Source organism: Ochotona princeps, chromosome 15, assembly GCF_030435755.1.
Source record: "Ochotona princeps isolate mOchPri1 chromosome 15, mOchPri1.hap1, whole genome shotgun sequence".
Taxonomy (NCBI): domain Eukaryota; kingdom Metazoa; phylum Chordata; class Mammalia; order Lagomorpha; family Ochotonidae; genus Ochotona; species Ochotona princeps.
This window is the reverse complement of record NC_080846.1, coordinates 7,083,790-7,100,992: the sequence shown is the minus strand read 5'-3', so window position 1 is coordinate 7,100,992 and position 17,203 is coordinate 7,083,790. Positions and strand designations below refer to the sequence as shown.

Below are 17,203 nucleotides of genomic sequence, written 5' to 3'. Positions count from 1 at the left end.
GCAAAACCCAGCCATGTACAAGCAGATTTGGCTGTGTCCCCGTCAGCAATCCCCTCCCACACTTCGGGCCCTTTGCGTTGAGAACCTTGGTACAGTGAACTCTCCGTGGTTTTTTATTTTTTTTTTGTCCGACACAGCCAGGGCTCCCCTTGTGCCTGAATTTCTGACCCACTGCTGGTGTTCTGGGATCCCCCAGAGACCCTTGGTTGATGGCCGCAGACTTGAGGTGGCCCAGAGCCACTTCAGCATTCCCTCCCAGGTGAGCAGCTGGCATTTCTGGAGCCCCGTGGCAGGTGAGTTGGGGTTCTTCTGTTCGTCATCCAGATAATTCCATTCCTGCTAGCTGAAGTTAAAAGGAAGAAACAGTGGCTGCCATTACACTGTAGCTAGGAAGGCTGCTGTCCAAGACACCAGCGTCCCGCATGGGCGCTGGTTCAGGCCCCGGCTGCTCCACTTCCCATCCAGCTCCCTGCTAATGAAAGCAGGATAAGATGGCCCAGAGTGCTTGGGTCCCTGTACCCACATGGGAGACCTGGATAAAGCTCCTGTCTGCTGGCTTTAGCCTTGCCTAGCCTGGAGTGGCAGCCATTTAGGGAATGAGCTAGTGGATGAAAGACCTCTCTCTCTCTGACTCTCCTCTCTGTAGCTCTTTCAAGTAAATAAACTAAATATTTTTAAAAAAAAAAAAAAAAAAGGAAGCAACGAAGAAAAGAAAAATCAATGATAAAGTTGAGAATGAAGGCAAAGGGTTGGAGCTCCAACCACACCTCAGAGACAGAAAAACCAAGGCGGCCCCAGGACCCTGGCACCTGCAGGACCCAACTGCGCTCCCCCCTCTGCTACATCTGTGACGTGGAATGGGCTCATCTCCATCAGCTGCCAGCTGTGTCTCTGTATTCCAAACCCCAGAAGCAGGAGTCAGACTGGCCTGCTGGGGACAGGCCTCCATGGAGCCACCGGAAGTGGGGAAAGAACAGGGTGGGAGAAAGAGCTGAGGACTGAAGATTAGGGGTGGGTGGTGGTGAGGGCTCCTAGGCAGCAGAACGGGGGCCACACCCAAAGTGCCAGCCCTACCCCACTCAGCCTGCCTAAGCTTGGGCATTGCCCTTGTGCACGTGGGCAACTCGATGGAACAGACACCAGGGGTGCCTTGTTGCCAGTGGCTTTGAGTTGAAAGAAAGTAAGAGAGACAGAGAGACAGAGAGAAAGAAAAGAAAAGGAATGAAAAAAAGAAAGCTATGGGCAGACTGCCCATTTCAATGCTCAGAATACTGACACCATGGCCAATTCCAAGCTAACAGATGATGCCTCTAATCTTAGAGCTGAGAAGAGACAGGCAGGCAGGCTCTCCAGCTGCTCCAAGCTAAGTTGGCAGAGTTCAAGAACACGAGCCTCCTCAAACATCCCCATAAGGAGTCCTATCCAGGCAAGGCCTAACCCAAAGAGCTCAGGGCAGGGTCTTCCCCCCTGGCCCCAGCCATCCCCCCAAGAAACACTGCCTCAGGTCCTGGATGCATGCTTTGGGACGGGCTGGGCTTAGCTCCTTCCAAGAGTCTGGAACCCCACAAGGGCACCCACTAGATACGGTCCCCAACCCCAGGTCCCAAAATTGCATCCCTGCCCACTCTGGGTCCATCAAGCACTGGGCAGCTTCCTGCCTACTGGCCTGGGTTCATGGTGGCCCCTCACCTGTGACCTCCGGAGACTGGTCTGCAGGTTCCAGATGAGCCCCCTCATCCTTGAACGCCTCTCCCACCAGCCCAGCATAGCCCCCACCCAGGGCTGTGCTCCTGCTGGAATTTCCATAGGAAGACCCCTCCCTAGAGCCACAGCCACATGATGGGTCCCCCAGCCACATGTCCCCATCTCCCAACGCAGTACTGAGCCTAGGCTAGGTGCCCAGCCATACTCCCTGACCACATGACACACCTTGTCCCTCGGGTCTGCCCTGTGTGTTCTTCTGCAACATGAACTTAGTAACCCTGAGCCTTTTGGACACCTAGATTAGGCCACTGCTCACCCCCCTTAACCCTGACCGCAGCCCCACAGTGCGGAGGTTGTCACCATCCCCATCTCATAGCAGCTTCCACCACAACTGCCCCCTAGGGTGCCACAGGGAAGCTCAGCCAGGAGAGCTGGGCTGACCTTGGAGGTGGTGATGTTGGTGCTGCTGTAGTCCAGGTCCACCATGACCTCCCACAACTGACAGCTGATGGGAGCTATGACCAGGGGCAGTCGAATCCGAGAAGGCTACTTAGAACCAGGGTGCCCGCACGCAACAGCGGCAACACGAGATTTCCGGGAAAGGCAAACCAGATGGACTCTTTTATGTGTTAGAGAGAGAACACTGCCAACTACTTGTTCATTCTCCAAACGTTTACATTGGGAACTCCACCCAGGTCTCCCTCACTTCCTGGAGGCCCCACCACTCCCTCCCCAGGGTCTGCGTTAGCAGGAAGATGGTGTTGGGAGCAGGACTGGGAAGGGAGCCCCAGGCCCCTCACGTAGGGCACAGGGGTCTGCAATGCCAACCCCAGCTTCCCTCCTGACAGCTGCTCACCAGCCCCAGCCTCTTGGTGGTGCTACAGGGACAAAGCTTACTTCCCTTAATGCTGTCCTTCCTGGAGGCTGGGTATGTGAGCTGCTCTGGGCAACGAGAAGTGAGGCCAGGCTGTCTTCAGCCTGGTGAATGCCTGGAGGTGAAGCCTGGAGCCAGAGCTGGGCTCTGTGGCTCCGGTCTGTGGCTGTCATCCCATGCCTTCCCCCACCTTCCCGCCCTCTCCTGGCGAGCCGGCCTGAGCACAGAGTACTGTCTTTAGGGTGCAGAGCGGAAATACAAGACAAACAAATAAAAAACACCTCAGTACTGAGTGCCCTGCCCAGCTTGGGTGGCCCGAAGAGGGGACATAGAAGGAAGTGTGTGCTGGTGGCGCCTGCCCATCCCAGGAAGGGCGAGGACTAGACAGCGGGCCCAAAGTCAGCAGGTGATGCCTCGACATGGGGCGCCTGTGGCCTCTGCCCTGCTGCAGGGAAGTATGGGGACAAGAAGTTCAACTGGCCAAAACCGCCCTTCTCTGGCTACAGCTATGGAAACGCCCAATGCAGCAGGTAGTCATGCAGCGTGAGGACCAAGCGCTAGTGTATGCATACCTAAGGTGGGTTTGGGGGAGATGTCGGTCCTTGGTCCCTAGTAGTAATGCCCAGAGCAGGAGCCTGGTGTGTGGATCTGCCCCCACCTCACTTGCTGTGACCCTAGCTGCTTCCTCCACATGCTGTCCCCTCCCCTCCAGTGACCACTACCTCCTTGTCCAGGGCCAACCCTGCTCCTGCTGCCCACAACCACAGCCTGCAGGCTGTGATCTTATGGCCCAGGCTGAGCCCACGCTGTAGCCCAGGCGCTGTGACTCGGGTGCCCTGGCCTCTTTCCATCCTTCCTGGCTCGCAGGCCAGCTGCGGTGAAGCCAAGCCGACTTTGCCCGTGCACTCCCGACTCATGTCCTGGAAATCCAGCCTTCCTCTCTGGCTCACGCCACTGCCCGCTGGCCCAGCTCCCCCGCGCCTCCCCACAGCACAATGTCCCCAACAGCTGTTGCTGATCATGTTGGGTTTTGGCCCACGCCTGCCTTCCCCTTCAGACACACACGTGGCAGCCCGTGGCTACTGCGGCACTGCAGGAGGAGGGGGCAGGGCAGAGGGAGCCACCCCATTCCCCACAGCCGAGGGCTCCTGTAGCATGCTTCCCACCCAGTGCTTGCGAAATCACTCTTTGAGCACCACTGTCTGCACTGCTAATGCCCAGAGACTCCAGCACGTTCCCCCAAGACTCACAGACAGGAAGTGGCAGCCGGGAGTTCGGAGTTGGGAAGAGGGCTGGAGGCAAGGAGCCTGGCTTCAGTGCCCACAGAGTCTGGAATCTGAGCAACCCCCACCTCTTTGTGGCTACCACAGACGCCCCTAGAATGGTAGGGACACATGGCCCTAATCATGTGTTTTCTTCCCCACTGCTACTCCTCCCTGGGGTCTGATTGGGAGGGTCCCTGAAAGTTTCTACCCTGCAGAGCCTTAATGGGCTAACAGAGCCAGTATTTTGAAGCTGATGTTGCAGGTAGGGACCGTGCGAGGCTCCCCGAGCATCCTACTGTCCTTCATCTGAAAGGTGATGCTGCCCGGCAGAGTTAGGCCTGGCTACCACCACCTAGCACCCAGTCCTGCCCACTTCCTGCTGGCAGAGAGAGGGTGCTGGGTCCACTCTTCCCTCTGCTACCATACCGGTTGCCTTCTTCCAGTCCTGTGAGCACCTGTTCTCCCCACTCCCAGTGATGCCCACAATGCACCTGGTTGGTCACCAGGTGCCTGGGGCTGTAGCTGGACCCTGCTCTCTCTCCCTCTGCCTAATTTCCAAACATAAGTGGAAGATTCTGCTCCCTGCACTGTCCGGACTACACAGGCCCATGGCCAGCCCCCATTCGTCTCACAGCTTTCTTGCCACATGGCCCATGTTTTCAAAGCCCTTCTCAGATGGCTCCTCTACCACGAAACCTTCCCAGATTACCACTGCCAGAACTCCCTGTCACGCCCACATGACAGACACACACCTGTGCAGACCTTCGAAGCGGATCGAGGACTTCCATACACACCCTCCCCAGGGCTATAGTGATGGGTCCAACCTGCCTGACCAGGCAGCTGGTCACTGGAGACATGGCCAAGTGCAACCCCCTGCAGCACTAGCTCTGCCCCTGATTCTGATTTGAGTCACCTCCCGATCACCCCTCCTGCTCGCTGTACCCTGCATGTGCCGAAGCAGACATGGGGCCCTGACTTGCAGGCTGGGGTACCATCCTCCCTCATCCCTTTCCCAGTACCTAATGTCATTGTCAAGATCTCCAACTGGGAAAGATTGTCCTGGGGTGGGAAGGTGGCCACCCTGGCAGGCCATATCCCCTGAGGGGATGCTGTGTCCCCAACTCCCAGCAGCAAGCTTGGTGCCTGCGGTTTCCCAAGGCCCTTGGCCAAGCTCTTCTGAGTCCTTGCTGAGGACAGAATCTCTGTCACTAAATGCCAGGTGTCACTTGCCACCCAGTCCAGGACAGGAATGTGGTATGTCTCCTGCCACAACAAAGTCACAGAGGAGGGGCTACCCAGCTCAAGGCCCTGCTCACAGCCTGAAGAACATGTATAGCTTTGGCTTTGGTTTTTAAAGGGATTTCAGCCCTAAGCCAGCATGTGGCTGCCCCAGGCAGCAGCCAGTGACCACCCTGCGGTATACAGAAACAGCGGTTCCATCAGCTGGCAACAGCTTCCAGTGCAGGATTCGTGCTTGGTGTGGTTGGGCTGATGACGCAAGCTGTGAACCGGCTCCTGGGGCTACCTGGACAGCTGCTTCCATCCCCTGCCCTGGTGAGAGCAGGTGGCCTTCAGGTTGGAGGGGAAAGCTGCCCTCCAGCGGCTGAGTGGGCTCCTAGGTCAGCTGCTGAGCACACAGCATCCTGGGGCTGTGTACATGCTGGGTTCTCTTCATCTTCTTTGCCCATTGCCCCCAGCCAGTCCTTCAATTCCAGGAGTAACAGCATGGAGCAGGCCAGGGGCCTCCATACAGAGGCTAAGGGGGACCCACATGGGTTGCTTGAACACATAGCAGAAACAGGGGGTGTCTGCCTCTGTTTACTGTGCAGTTCCTTGCAGTGTGGCCTGGGAAGACAGCAGAAGTTGGCTCAAGTCTTTGCCACCCACACAGGGGACCCAGAGGGAGTTCAAGGCTCCTGGCTTTAGCGTGACGCAGCCCGGGCTGTTGCAGTCATTCGGGGAATGAAGCAGCAGGCGGAAGATCTCTCCTCTTTCTCTCTTGCTCTCTGATTTTCAAGATGAAAAAAGTTAATTAAAAAAAAAAAAGCAACAAAAGAAAAGACGTGTGACAAAGGTTTTCCACTGTTAAACGTGGCCTGTGTGCTCCTTCAGAGAAGAGCCAGCTGTTCTCTTGTCAACACCACACAGAACACTGAGTCCCGGGCAGGACTGGGATGGCTCGGCAATCTCCCAGGCCTCCCTAGGACATGAGGACCACAGATCTCCAAGGGAAGAAGGGTAGGGGAGTGATGGACATGCTTCCCTTTGCAGCCCCCAATGGCACACAGCAGGTGCTCAGTGGCTGCTGGCTCATGAGAGCGACCTTCCATCTCCTCCTCATGGCCCAAGGTTGAGTGTCAGCTCCCCATTTTACATGAGGAGACCAAGGCTCAGAGGCATGCCCACTTGTCTAGCCCACCCAGTCCAAGGTGTGTGCCGCCACTGTGCACCTGACCCAGAGCCTGGCTTCCCCATGGGCAAGGAGCACTCAGAGTGGCAATCCAGGGATCCCTGAGGAACCAGGAGGAGCTGGTCTCCCAAGGCAGGCAAAGGGGCAGGGCAGCAAGGAGGAGCCAGCACAATCAAGAAAACATAGCCTTTAACTGCAGTCTTTATTTGCACTGGACAAGCAGGGCAGGTGTGTTGGGCTGGGGAGCTTTTATTAGCACCGGTCTGGGGTCTGGGTGGCACGTGACAGGCCCCACTCCCAGCCTGCCCCCCATCATGTGGCTCTGGCTCCCCTGATCGTGAGCACCAAAGATCCCCACTGGAGATGCCCCTGCCCTAGGGTCTTTGTAAGCACCAAAGGTGGAGGGTGGGAGCAGGACCACTTGGGATGGAGAGCAGCCAGTAGGCCCCACCCTGGGAAGGGGGAGAAGGACAGGAACTCTTGCTGTCCTCCACCTCCCCTCGGCCTCCTCCAGGGCCTCTCCGGGTAGTCAGGCTCAGAGGAGGGTCCTGCAGCCCTCCTCCAGACCTGATGAGGACCCCACAGCTCTGCGCCTTCTGCTCAGGTCAGTCTGGGACCTGCTGGCTTTGGTAAGGGGCAGCACCACACTCGGGGTAGGGCTCTGCAAACAGCAGCTGCCTGCAGGGGTCTTAGCACCTTGAGAAAGCCTGGAGAGGAGCTGGGCAGGGGCAGGCAGCACCTGGAAGAATACATCTGTGTGTGACTATGAGAGGAAGCCCTGGGGAAATGGAGGCACCCGCTGGAGCTGCCGAGCAAGGCTCCCCAGGAGAGCACCAGGAGGGAGAGGGGGAAAGAGGGAGGCACAGTGAAGAGGGCAGGAGTCCCTGCAGTCGCCAGCTACGTAAGGAGCGAGGGACGAGGGACAGCAGAAAGAACCCAAGGATGTCGGAGCATTCCTGGAATGTTTGGAAAATTCCAGAATGTTCAGGGTACTAGGTGCTGGGAACGTTCTGGAATTTGGGTTATTAGCATTTGGTCCAGATGCAACAGCATCTCTCCAGAATTTATCAGAAATGCAGAGTTCCAGACCCAGCCCAAACCTGCACTTTCAACAAAATTCTCAAGCATGAGAGGCGCTGGGGTATGAAGTGGAGAATGTTCTAGAACATGTAGGGCAGAAACTTCCCAAAGATCATCCCAGGGAGACAAGAGAGGGAGACAGAGGGAGAGGTGATAAGGAGAAACAAGGGGGTCCCCCCAACTCTATAGAGGTACAGCCCGGCGCTGCCAGGCCCAGGACATGGGCAGGGGCTAGGGAAAGCTCAGTCATCCTGGGGCTGGACGAGGTGGCCGCTGAAGGTGATATAGGTGTCCACGTTGTCACTATAGATTGCGTTCTCCCGCTCGCGCTTGAAGAGGCGTACCCAGACACGGTCGCCAGGCGCCAGGGCCAGCACCACGCTCTGGCTCTGCATGATGCTGCGGTCGCTGGGCTGTGCGTACAGGATCACGGCCGCCTCGTCATTGTGCACAACGTGCACATAGGTCTCCTTGAAGTTCCAGCTGTGCACATTGAGGCTGAAGAAGTAGAGGCCCCGCATCGGCGCAGCAAAGTGGCCAGCGGCCATGTCAAAGTGGCCATCGGGGTTGACGAAGACCGTGTCGAAGAGCAGCGGCTGGAAGCCCTCGCTGCTGTGCAGAGCCGCCTTGCGGCCCACTGAGAAGGCTGAGAAGCGCCTCTGGCATGGACCGCCAGGGCTGCCAGCCTGGCCCTTGGCACCCTTGGTACCCTGTGGGCCACGGTCCCCCCGGGGACCCTCCTTTCCCGATTTCCCTGGGGCACCCAACGGCCCCCGCTCCCCTTTGTCACCTGTGGGGACGAGAAGGGGAGAGGTCAGGGCAAGTGGTTGCTTGCTGAATGAAGTCCCTGCTCCTCCCCACCCGGGCCCAGGGAGCAAGCTGGTGCTCAAAGAGTGCCCACCACATGCCACACGGGGCCTCCAAGCTGCATCTAGAGAAGGCAGCACCACCTGGGACACTGGGCCTCCCTTGTCACAGTGACAGTGTGAGTCCCAGCTATTCCATGCTCTGTCCCAGCTCCCTGCTTACTAATGCACACCCTGGCTGGCAGCAAAGGCTGCCTCGGGTGCTTGGGTCTCTGACATTCACATGGGAGGAGACCCTGGCTCCTCCCATGACACGTGACCACAGAAGAGCTCCTCTCCCTACTGCAAAGTGGGAGGCATGATGGGGTCCCAACCCCAGGGGGAGGATGAGGGTGGCAAGGGCCCAGCCACAGCGACCAGCTGCTGCCAGCTCCTGGCATGTCCAAATTCAGAGGCAGGGAGGCAGCCCCCCACTGGACAGCCCCCAGGGACTCCACAGGGCTCCCCATGTTGGGTCATGGCCCCCACCATCTCCTCTCTGTAGGACATTACAGAGGTCTGCTTGAAACTCCCATGGGATCAAGTGCCCCTGGTCCTGCTCCCTCTTGGAGGATATGCCTGAGGCCTGGGTATACTGCTGTGCTGGCCAGCAGGAAGAGGACTCTGTGACATGGCCACTGACCATTGCCACTGCTCTTGTCCCTCAATCACTCTGTGCTGCTCCTGCCCTGGGCCTTGGCACATGCCAAGTCCTCAGCCTGGAAGGTTCCCCTCGCCCATCTCCTGCTCCGTGCACCCCACACTGTCTGCCACCTATTCTACAGTCCACAACCTACCCAGGCACCTGCCACCCCTCCCAGCTGGCCACCACGTCCCATCCCAGGGTGGCCTGGGTCATCTGTTGACTGTCATCACTGCCCACCCCCACCGTGCCCCACCTAGCAGATGCTCAAGAAACACATGACTGACAGATGAGACTGTGACAGTTTCATGCCCTGGCCTCTGATGCCTCCTGCACCCTCTTACATAGCCTCCTCATTGGGTCCTGCTGGTCAGCCCAGCCCGTGCCTGCTATGGCAACTCACCCTTCAGAATGGTGATGTTGATGTAGGGTCTGACCTCAGGCAGGACGTAGGGGAGGGCAGATGGAGAGGTGGAGGCCATGTCTGTGGTGTCAGCCTGGGGGTCCTGAGGATCACAGCACCGTCGGCACCCCCCAGTGGGGCCGGAGATCACAGCCTCCCCCGACGTGGACTCCTCAGTGGGGACCCCACATACCACGAGACGGAGCAGAAGCACTGTGCAGAGGGGACCCAGGGTGGCTGTCCCCATGGTGACCTAGAAGGAGGAAGGAGGGCCAGAACTTCACGTCACTCACCACCAATAGCATGCCACAGCCTCTACAGCAGGTGCCTGCCAGATGCCGCTCAGGATGGGAGTATGCCCACTTAACAGACAACAAGGGCCCAGCACAGTGGCTCAGTAGTCAAATCTCTGCCTTACAAGTGCCGGGATCCCATATGGGTGCTGGTTCGTGTCCGGGCTGTGAGGAAAGTGTCCCAGCTACACGTGCAACTGTGAAATGCTCCCTGACCCCCTCGCCAGTCGTAAGCCTGTTTCTTTGCTACAGTCCCCACCACCTCCAGCAGGTGTATGCCACCTGGGCACCAGATACCTGCCACAAGCACACAGCCTCCCCCTTGCAGCATTGCTCTCAGGGAGGATACAGGTGGGTCTCTGAGTGTTGGCAGCTTGCCAACGAGGTAACAGGGGACCACTGAGGCTGACAACAGGTAAGGCCACAGGAGCCTTTCACGGGTGAGGAGTGACTGTGCCACTGAGAAGCTGGGGGAGGAGGGGTGGGCTGCCCCAGGGCTTTTGCATCAAGTGCAAGGGGGCACTCTGGGTGGACAACTGAGACACCAACAGAAGCCCTCCTTGGAGGAAGCAATGTTGAGGGTAGACAGCCGGTCCAGGCTGTGTGTGCCTACCTCACTCCTCTGTGCCTTTATGCAGTCAACAACTACTACCACCCAACCTAACCCAGAAGCCCTTCAACGAAGGGCTTGCACCAGAGGGAGTTCACCCATTGGAAGATGGTTGGGTCAATCATCACAGACCTGCCAATCAACTGCCAAGGTGGCAAACTGGAATTCAAAGGGGGCGAGACAGAGCAGGGCTTGAAACCTCAAAAAATCACAGAGAGGATCTGTCTTTGACCTTAGCCCAGAGGGGGTCCGGAGCTTCAGACTAGGGGCCGGAAGTAGCCTGGACACCAGGGGCCGGGGACAGGCCGGGCTAGTGGCAGGAAGCCCGGCGGGAGCTTTGGTGGCAAGCTCCGGGGGCTGGCGCCGAGTTATCACACGATCAGAAACTCGGCTTCTGAAACCAGACTGGTTTTTACACTTCTGGCGTTTCTTTGTTTATTTCCTTTTTGTTCCCCTTTAACATTTAGTACAATTCAAAAATATTTTTCTGTGGTTAATACGTGTAGAGGAGGCAGAATTATTACTTTTTCAAATGCCATCCTATCTCAGCTGGGCACCAGAGCATGAGCAAAGTTTATTTTTTAAATGTTCTTTTGTATTTGAAAGAACAACACAGAGAGGTAGAGGTGCCCCACCTGCTGGTTCATTCCCCAAACCCCAAGACTGGGCCAGGCTGAAGCCAGGAGCCCACGGCAGTATCCAGGTCTCCCAGGTGTGTGGCAGAGACCCAAGGCCACGAGCTGTCCCCTCTGCCTTCCAGGGTGCACATGAGCAGGGAGTTGGCACAGCCAGACAGGGCCACCCACTCAGATAACAACGGACATGAGTGCCCCAGGCAGGACTCGGCCACTACATCAAATGTCTGTCCCAGAAGCTAGGTTTTAAGGAGGTGGGGTTGGGATCTATGCCTCGCTCCCTCTGGGGCCAGGTGACCACAGAAGTGGGTGGCAGACAATCCCCAGGGCCACCCCTCCTGGAGGTATGTGCAGCTCCTGGTCTGTCAGTCCAGTGGGGTTTCCAGCTTTGTTCACAGAGGCAGGTCAAACATCCTCCCTCTTGCCTTCCGTTTGCAAACTCAAAGCAAAACTGCCTCCTTGGTGCCCTCAAGGGTCACACAGAAGCCATGGAATCCAAACTGAGATCCCTGAGCGGGGCCTGCACTGTGGAGCCCAGGGCTGGTGGCCGGACCTCTCTGGGCATCCCATTCCTGGGAAGTAGCCACCCAGGGCTCCCAGGTTCCATGGGAATGGAGCTCACTGCAGGGACACACTTTCCACAGAGTCTTCCCGCCCAGCACGGCTTCCAGAGGCTTGGCACGGTTTGAAGACATTTCTGTTTCCTATTGGCCATGGCCACATGGGAGCCTAAAGCTTGGGAGACACACAACAGCGGTGCAGAGAGCAGGAAGTAGGAAGCAAGCAAAGCGGGAGTTGTAATAATAACCACAGCTGGCCTGGTGACGGGGGAAGGGGGGGTGCCAGGCACGGACCAAGTCTGGGCGACCATGGAATTGGGGGTGACCAGCAGGGGTCCCTGCTGGCTCCGGTGGCAGCAGCAGGGTGAGCCCTCACAGTGAATGGCAGCTGGCAGTGAGGGGGTAAAGTTAAGCAAGGAAGGGGGAGGGGAGAGCCTGGAGGGGTCACCAGGAGACAGCAGGGCCCCAGATGTATCCAGGAAGATAGAACAGAGGGCAGGGACCTTCAGCCCCTTCTCAGAAGAAGGGGGCCCCCTGACTCACCCTGTGTCCTGCAGCCTCGCCGGCAACTCACCAACCCTAGACCTCCAGGCAGCCTCTGGCTCCCTGGCCCATGTCTGCGATATTGACTTGTTGCTGGCCCAGACCCCCAGCCGCCGGCTGAGCAGGGAGGAAGGCGGGAAGAAGGGAGGGAGGGAGGCGGGGGGACCAGCTGAGCCGGCCTCCGTTCCCCTCCTCCCAGCTCCTTCCCAGCCGCCCAGTTCTGCCAGAGAGGAGCCAGGATTTCCTCGGCTTAACTCTTTGCTGGACCAGTGGGCTCTGTGTGGTTCAAAGGCCTTGAAAGTCAGAGCAGAAAAAGGTTCCGGGCCGCCTGAGGTGTGAACTAGGAAACTGAGGCAGGGAGGGAGGGGCCGATGCTCCCCCCTTCCCCAACCAGCCTGAGCCACAAAGTCCCATGACTGAGTCCTCCACCACCAGAACCCACTAGCCAGTGCCTGGGCCAGTCACACCACATCCTCAGCTCCCAGGGCATCCCAGGACCACAGTTGGAATAGGACGGAGTGAGTGGGTGAGAGTGCGGTGCTGGGTGAGGAGGGGGTGGCAGGAGGGCACACCCACGTGCCAGCACACAGCAGCACCTCCTCTACCTAGCACTCTGCTAGTCTCTGTTCATCCTCCCTGCTAGACGAAGGGGGGTTATCCCCACCTCCACCTACCCCTCCCCAAATTCCAGGGAAGTGACCCCAGCAAGTTCATCAGCCTGGGTGTCCCTGGGGCTGGTCAGGGCCCCTCTGGCAGGAAGAAGTCCTTAGCCCTTATAATCGCTCCTCAGGTTTCCTGTGCCAAACACTGTCACTCCTGCCTGTGGTCCTCCACAGCCTGTCCACTGCACCTGTACTGAGTACCTGCGGTGAGGGAGGAGAGGGCGTTGGTATGCTGAGGACATCTGCTGGCATTATTTGGACCAGTGGTGTCAGGGGCGGGGAGCCCAAGTACTGGCCCGTGGTTACATGGCTGGTAGATAGGGTCCAGGCCTTCCATCCTCACCACTGTACAGAAGTCAGGGTCATCCCTTGGAAGGAGGGAGCCCATAGGCTTGTCACCTTCAGGAGCCCAGAGTGCATAGAGATGCCAGGGGATGTGTTTAGGTCTGGGGCTTTGCAGGCTAAACTCCAAGGCCCAGATGGGCAAATCACGGACAAAGCAGCCTCCCTTGCCCGAGGGCTGGGTGTCCCTGACCTATGGTTCCAGAGCCTCCGACTTCCTGTTTGTTCGAGGAACAAGCAGCCAGCAGAGTCCTGTGGCTGGGAGGCTCCTTGGAGAACAGGAATCCCACTCCTTAATCTCTCTACCAGGACACAGCGACCCAGGAAGGGCAGGCCTCTGGCTCAAGGTCATGGGAGCAAAGCCCAGGCTGGGATGCTAGCCAGCCCCTCCTCACTCAAGGCGCTGCTGCCTCCCCCTCCCCAGCCCCACTCGAAGGGCCTAAGCCGGGCCCTAAGAAGACACACCGTGCCCTCCACATGGCCCTGCCCCGGGCAGCATTCCTAGGGCCCAGGGCCAGGCAGCAGAGGGCGGAAGCCACCCTCCTTCACTGCCACCAGGGAGGGAAAAGGGCTGAGTCAGCGGCCCTGCAGGAGCCTGGGGGGGAGGGGTGGGACGGGCAAGGGATGGGGAGAAGGAGGCTGGGATCCTAGGAAGGTGGAGGACCCACCCAGCCCAGTGCACCCTGCCACACTCAACAGCAGCTCGTCCAGGGAAGGCTCCTGTTTCCATTTCACAGATGGGAAGACCGAGGTCTGGGGAGGGTCCAGGGCCAGCTCTGGTGGCGGTGGGCCATGTGATGAGCTGAGACAGGCCACTGGACTCCCCAGGGCCCACGACAGCCAGCTGAGGGCAGAGCAGAAGTCAAGGATTTGCTCCATCAGCGCCGCCCCCCACCCCGCTCCCTCTCACCATGCCCCAGATTCTTTCATTTGTGCGTCACCCCTTGGCTTCCCTGCCATGAGAGATTGCAGTTTGGTCAGGTGCGCCAGTCCCGGGGCCAGAGAAACGTGGGGGATGACTCAGCCCTACCTCCTCCTGCCAGCTTTGCAACCTTGAACAGGACAGGACTGTCTTAGTCCCTGGGGGAGTGTCCTAAAGGGATGCTCCTCCCGGAGTTAAACCTTGAATACGGGGAGGATATCGTGCCACTGTGCAAGCGCAGAGGGGGCCCAGGATAACAGCACCACCAGAAGGAGGAGCCGGCCCAGGATGCCCCCATCAGCACCCTACCACCACCCAGCCTGCCAGCACAGGCTTGTCGCCAAGGCCAGACTCCCTGAGTCATGATGAATGACAAGCCGCATATCTCAGGGTTCAAGGTCAGCAGCCCAATTGAAAACTCAGCAAAGCAGAGCGTGAGCGCCACCTGTTGGGCAGAGGGGCTGGGGACCCTGACCCTCGTCTCCTGCTCAAGGAATCAGGGGGCCCTACAGGGCAGGGGAGCAGCCGGGCCAGACCGGACCCCCGCCCCCGCCCATTCACCCGCTCCTTCCTGGAACCCCAACGGGGCCTTGCAGACTGAACTGTGGGTTACCCTTCCCGGCAGCTCCACGCTTCCTTCTGGGGGAGGGGTGTGCACCCATGAATCAGCTGAGTGGCCGCGATGGACGCGCATCCAGGGAGCCCCTTAGAAGGGAGACAGATCTCCATCGGTGCAGGCTTCAAATGCGCTGAAGAAAGCCCGCTACCAGCAGCAGCTCCGCTGGCGGGACCCTCGGAAGTAATCACACAGGACCCGGGGCACAGGGGCCTCACCAGCTCCATCCCGCCTCCCAGGCCTTGACCCTAGATGTCCGCCTGGAGCCGAGCCCAGTAGCTCCGAGCAAGGCCACGCAGAGATGCCTCTAGCCGAATGCTGCCGAGTCTGGCCGAGTAGGGCCGAATCTAACCGAGTCAAGCCGAGCAGAACCGAGCCCGACCGAGTGGATCCGAGTATGGCCAAATAGAGCCGAGTCTGGCCGAGCGGAGCCGCGACGGACGGCGCACGGCGAGGGCGTGGGGTCCGGGGAGAGGGTCCCGCTGCGCCCCCTGCCGGTCACACGGAGCACCGACTGACCCTACCCCGGGGTCACCCCACTGTGTGAGAGGGCAAAGTGGAGCCCATTAAAAGGCCATCAGCCATTAAGGTGAGGTTCACAGACTGCAGAAACTGGCTTAACCCTGACAGTATGGCCCCCAGACCACCTACTCCTGCCGCCTATGCACGTGAGCCACTGTGTGTCTGCTTTATTCCGTCACAGTGGGAGGGGGCGCAGACGGTTCCGAGGAGCAGGGGGAGGACCAGGCCAGAGCTTAAGGGCAAGCATGGTCATAGGCAGGTGGAGGCCAGCGGGCTCCAAGGTGTGTTGACTGAGGGCGCATGAGCAAATATTGACATGTTTGCTGCAGTAGACGGCAGACTGCAAGGCCACAGTTGGGGGTGGGGGGACTACAGCACTTTCTCAAGTCTATGGGCCTTGCCCTCGAGTTACTCACCCTGTGTGTCTGTGTGTCCCCAAGCTACCTATGCTGAGGCTGTGGGGGTTACTGTGGCACAGCTGGACCCCGGGAGGCAACTGAGGGGCTCTTCTCCTCTGTGGGTGCTGGGCCATCCCTCCACCTGCGGGCATCGCCAGCCATGGCCACCAAGAGTTCATGCTGGCAGCCCCAGCACTGTCCCCACTGCCAGCATTGTCACCTGGCTCCTATTTTGATCCTTTTCAAAATCTGTGGGTCCTTTGGGCCTGGTGTGGTGGCCGAGTGGTTAAATATTCACCTTGCAAGCACTGGGATCCCAGCTCCGTGCTTGTGGCCTGGGAAAACAGTCAAGGATGGTCCAAAGCCTTGGGAGCCTGCATTTGCATGGGAGACCCGGAGGTGACCCCTGGCTCCTGACTTCAGATCAGCTTGGCTCCAGCCATCACGGCTACTTGAGAATTAGGCCAGCAAGTGAAAGATTTTTTTCTCTGTCTCTCCTTCTCTCTGTAAATCTGCCTTTCCAATAAAAATAAATAAATCTTGAAAAAAATTAAATCTATGGACTTTGGAGAAAAGTCTGTGAAAACAGAGAGGGGGCGGGCCCTTCTCTTGGTGCTGTGACCTCAGACAAGCCCATGACCTCCAGGATCTCACTGTCCTTAGCTGTAAAGGGGCTGAGAGGCTGTGGACACAGCAATGCCTCCAGGGGGAGGCAGGTGCCGCTGCCTGGCTCCAACACTTCCTTTCAAGACAGCCCCTGTTGAGCACCTGGGTACTCTGCCATCCCCACCCCCCAACTCAGCCCTAACAACAATGATCCATTGGTCCGTGCTGTTGCTGGGGAGCGTGGGAGCATGGCAGGCATGCCTCTCTGGCCTGCCTGCCCCCCCACCAGCCTCCAGCCCAGCTCAGAAAGGCTTCGGCTCATAAATGGGCTATGCCCAGAGTGGTAAAATCAGTGGCCCAATGACACATTGTGGGGGGGCACCCTTGAACCCTCTGCAACTTTGGGTCTCACGGCTTCTAGCAGAATCCTGGAGATTCTCACCATGGCTGCCAGGCACAGGGGGTGCAAGGGTACCGCTGGCAGCACAGCCTGGGGCTCTCTGTACCCTGGGTCTTCCATGTGTCAACTTCCCCATTGGCTCCATCCCATTTGTTTCTCAGTGAAGGACTTTGAGGATCCGGGAGCTGGGTGTAGGGCCCTAGCCTGGCCTGCCCCAGGCCCTGTAGATGCCCACCTTCTCTCTGATGGCCCTGATGCTGACATACCAAGTCCTGCTCTGGAGCCTGGTGGCCAGGGGCTGTTGCCTGGCAACTCCCTCTGGAAGACAAGTTCAAGGTAAGGCCTTGAGTCTGAGCAACTCTCATAGTGAAAGAAGAGAAGTTTGGCAAGGTGGGTGTCAGCCCCCCTTCCTTCCTGCTCAGGGAGCACCCATTCCTCCCTCCAGCACCCCCAAGGTTCCCTTCACATGCCAATCTCCTACCAGCTCCTTCGGTGCCCAGCCCCCTACTCTAATTGTCCCCAGGGCTACCCATCAACTGGCATGAGTCAATGGAGTCTGGAGTCCCGTAGACACAGTGACCCTGGAGTTTTGGAATTCAGGGGCTCAGGGCAGGGGGCCCATGCCAGGCCCAGGGCACAGGTGCACCAGGCCCCATCCTGAGAGGCCAGCTATGGGACCTGTGTTGAGGGTGGGGGAACAAGGACACCAGGACATGTGCATCCTGTGAGCAGGTGCAGGCAGCGACACCCAGTGTGGCAGGGAAGCCTGGGGCTGTGGGAATGAAGGGGCACCCTGGCCCAGGCAGCCACTCTCATGAAGCTCCCCCTGATTGTTGCTGCCTGACTCACTTTCCCTTGCAGTCTGTCTCT

The 17,203-nt window shown here is 58.6% G+C and overlaps 2 protein-coding genes across 2 annotated transcripts in view; both read right to left on the bottom strand.

Annotated features, from left to right (window-relative positions):
* TST (thiosulfate sulfurtransferase) overlaps nucleotides 1-17,203 on the bottom strand; it is a 254,633-nt gene that overhangs the window by 104,852 nt on the left and 132,578 nt on the right. The gene's annotated exons all lie outside the window — the stretch shown is intronic.
* Nucleotides 7,483-12,048, bottom strand: C1QTNF6 (C1q and TNF related 6). The gene is made up of 3 exons (XM_004589535.2): nucleotides 11,866-12,048; nucleotides 9,225-9,477; nucleotides 7,483-8,123 (listed from the first exon to the last, which is right to left on the bottom strand). The coding sequence occupies exons 2-3, from the start codon at nucleotides 9,469-9,471 to the stop codon at nucleotides 7,576-7,578; spliced, it is 795 nt and encodes a 264-aa protein (XP_004589592.2). The 5' UTR covers nucleotides 9,472-9,477; nucleotides 11,866-12,048; the 3' UTR covers nucleotides 7,483-7,575.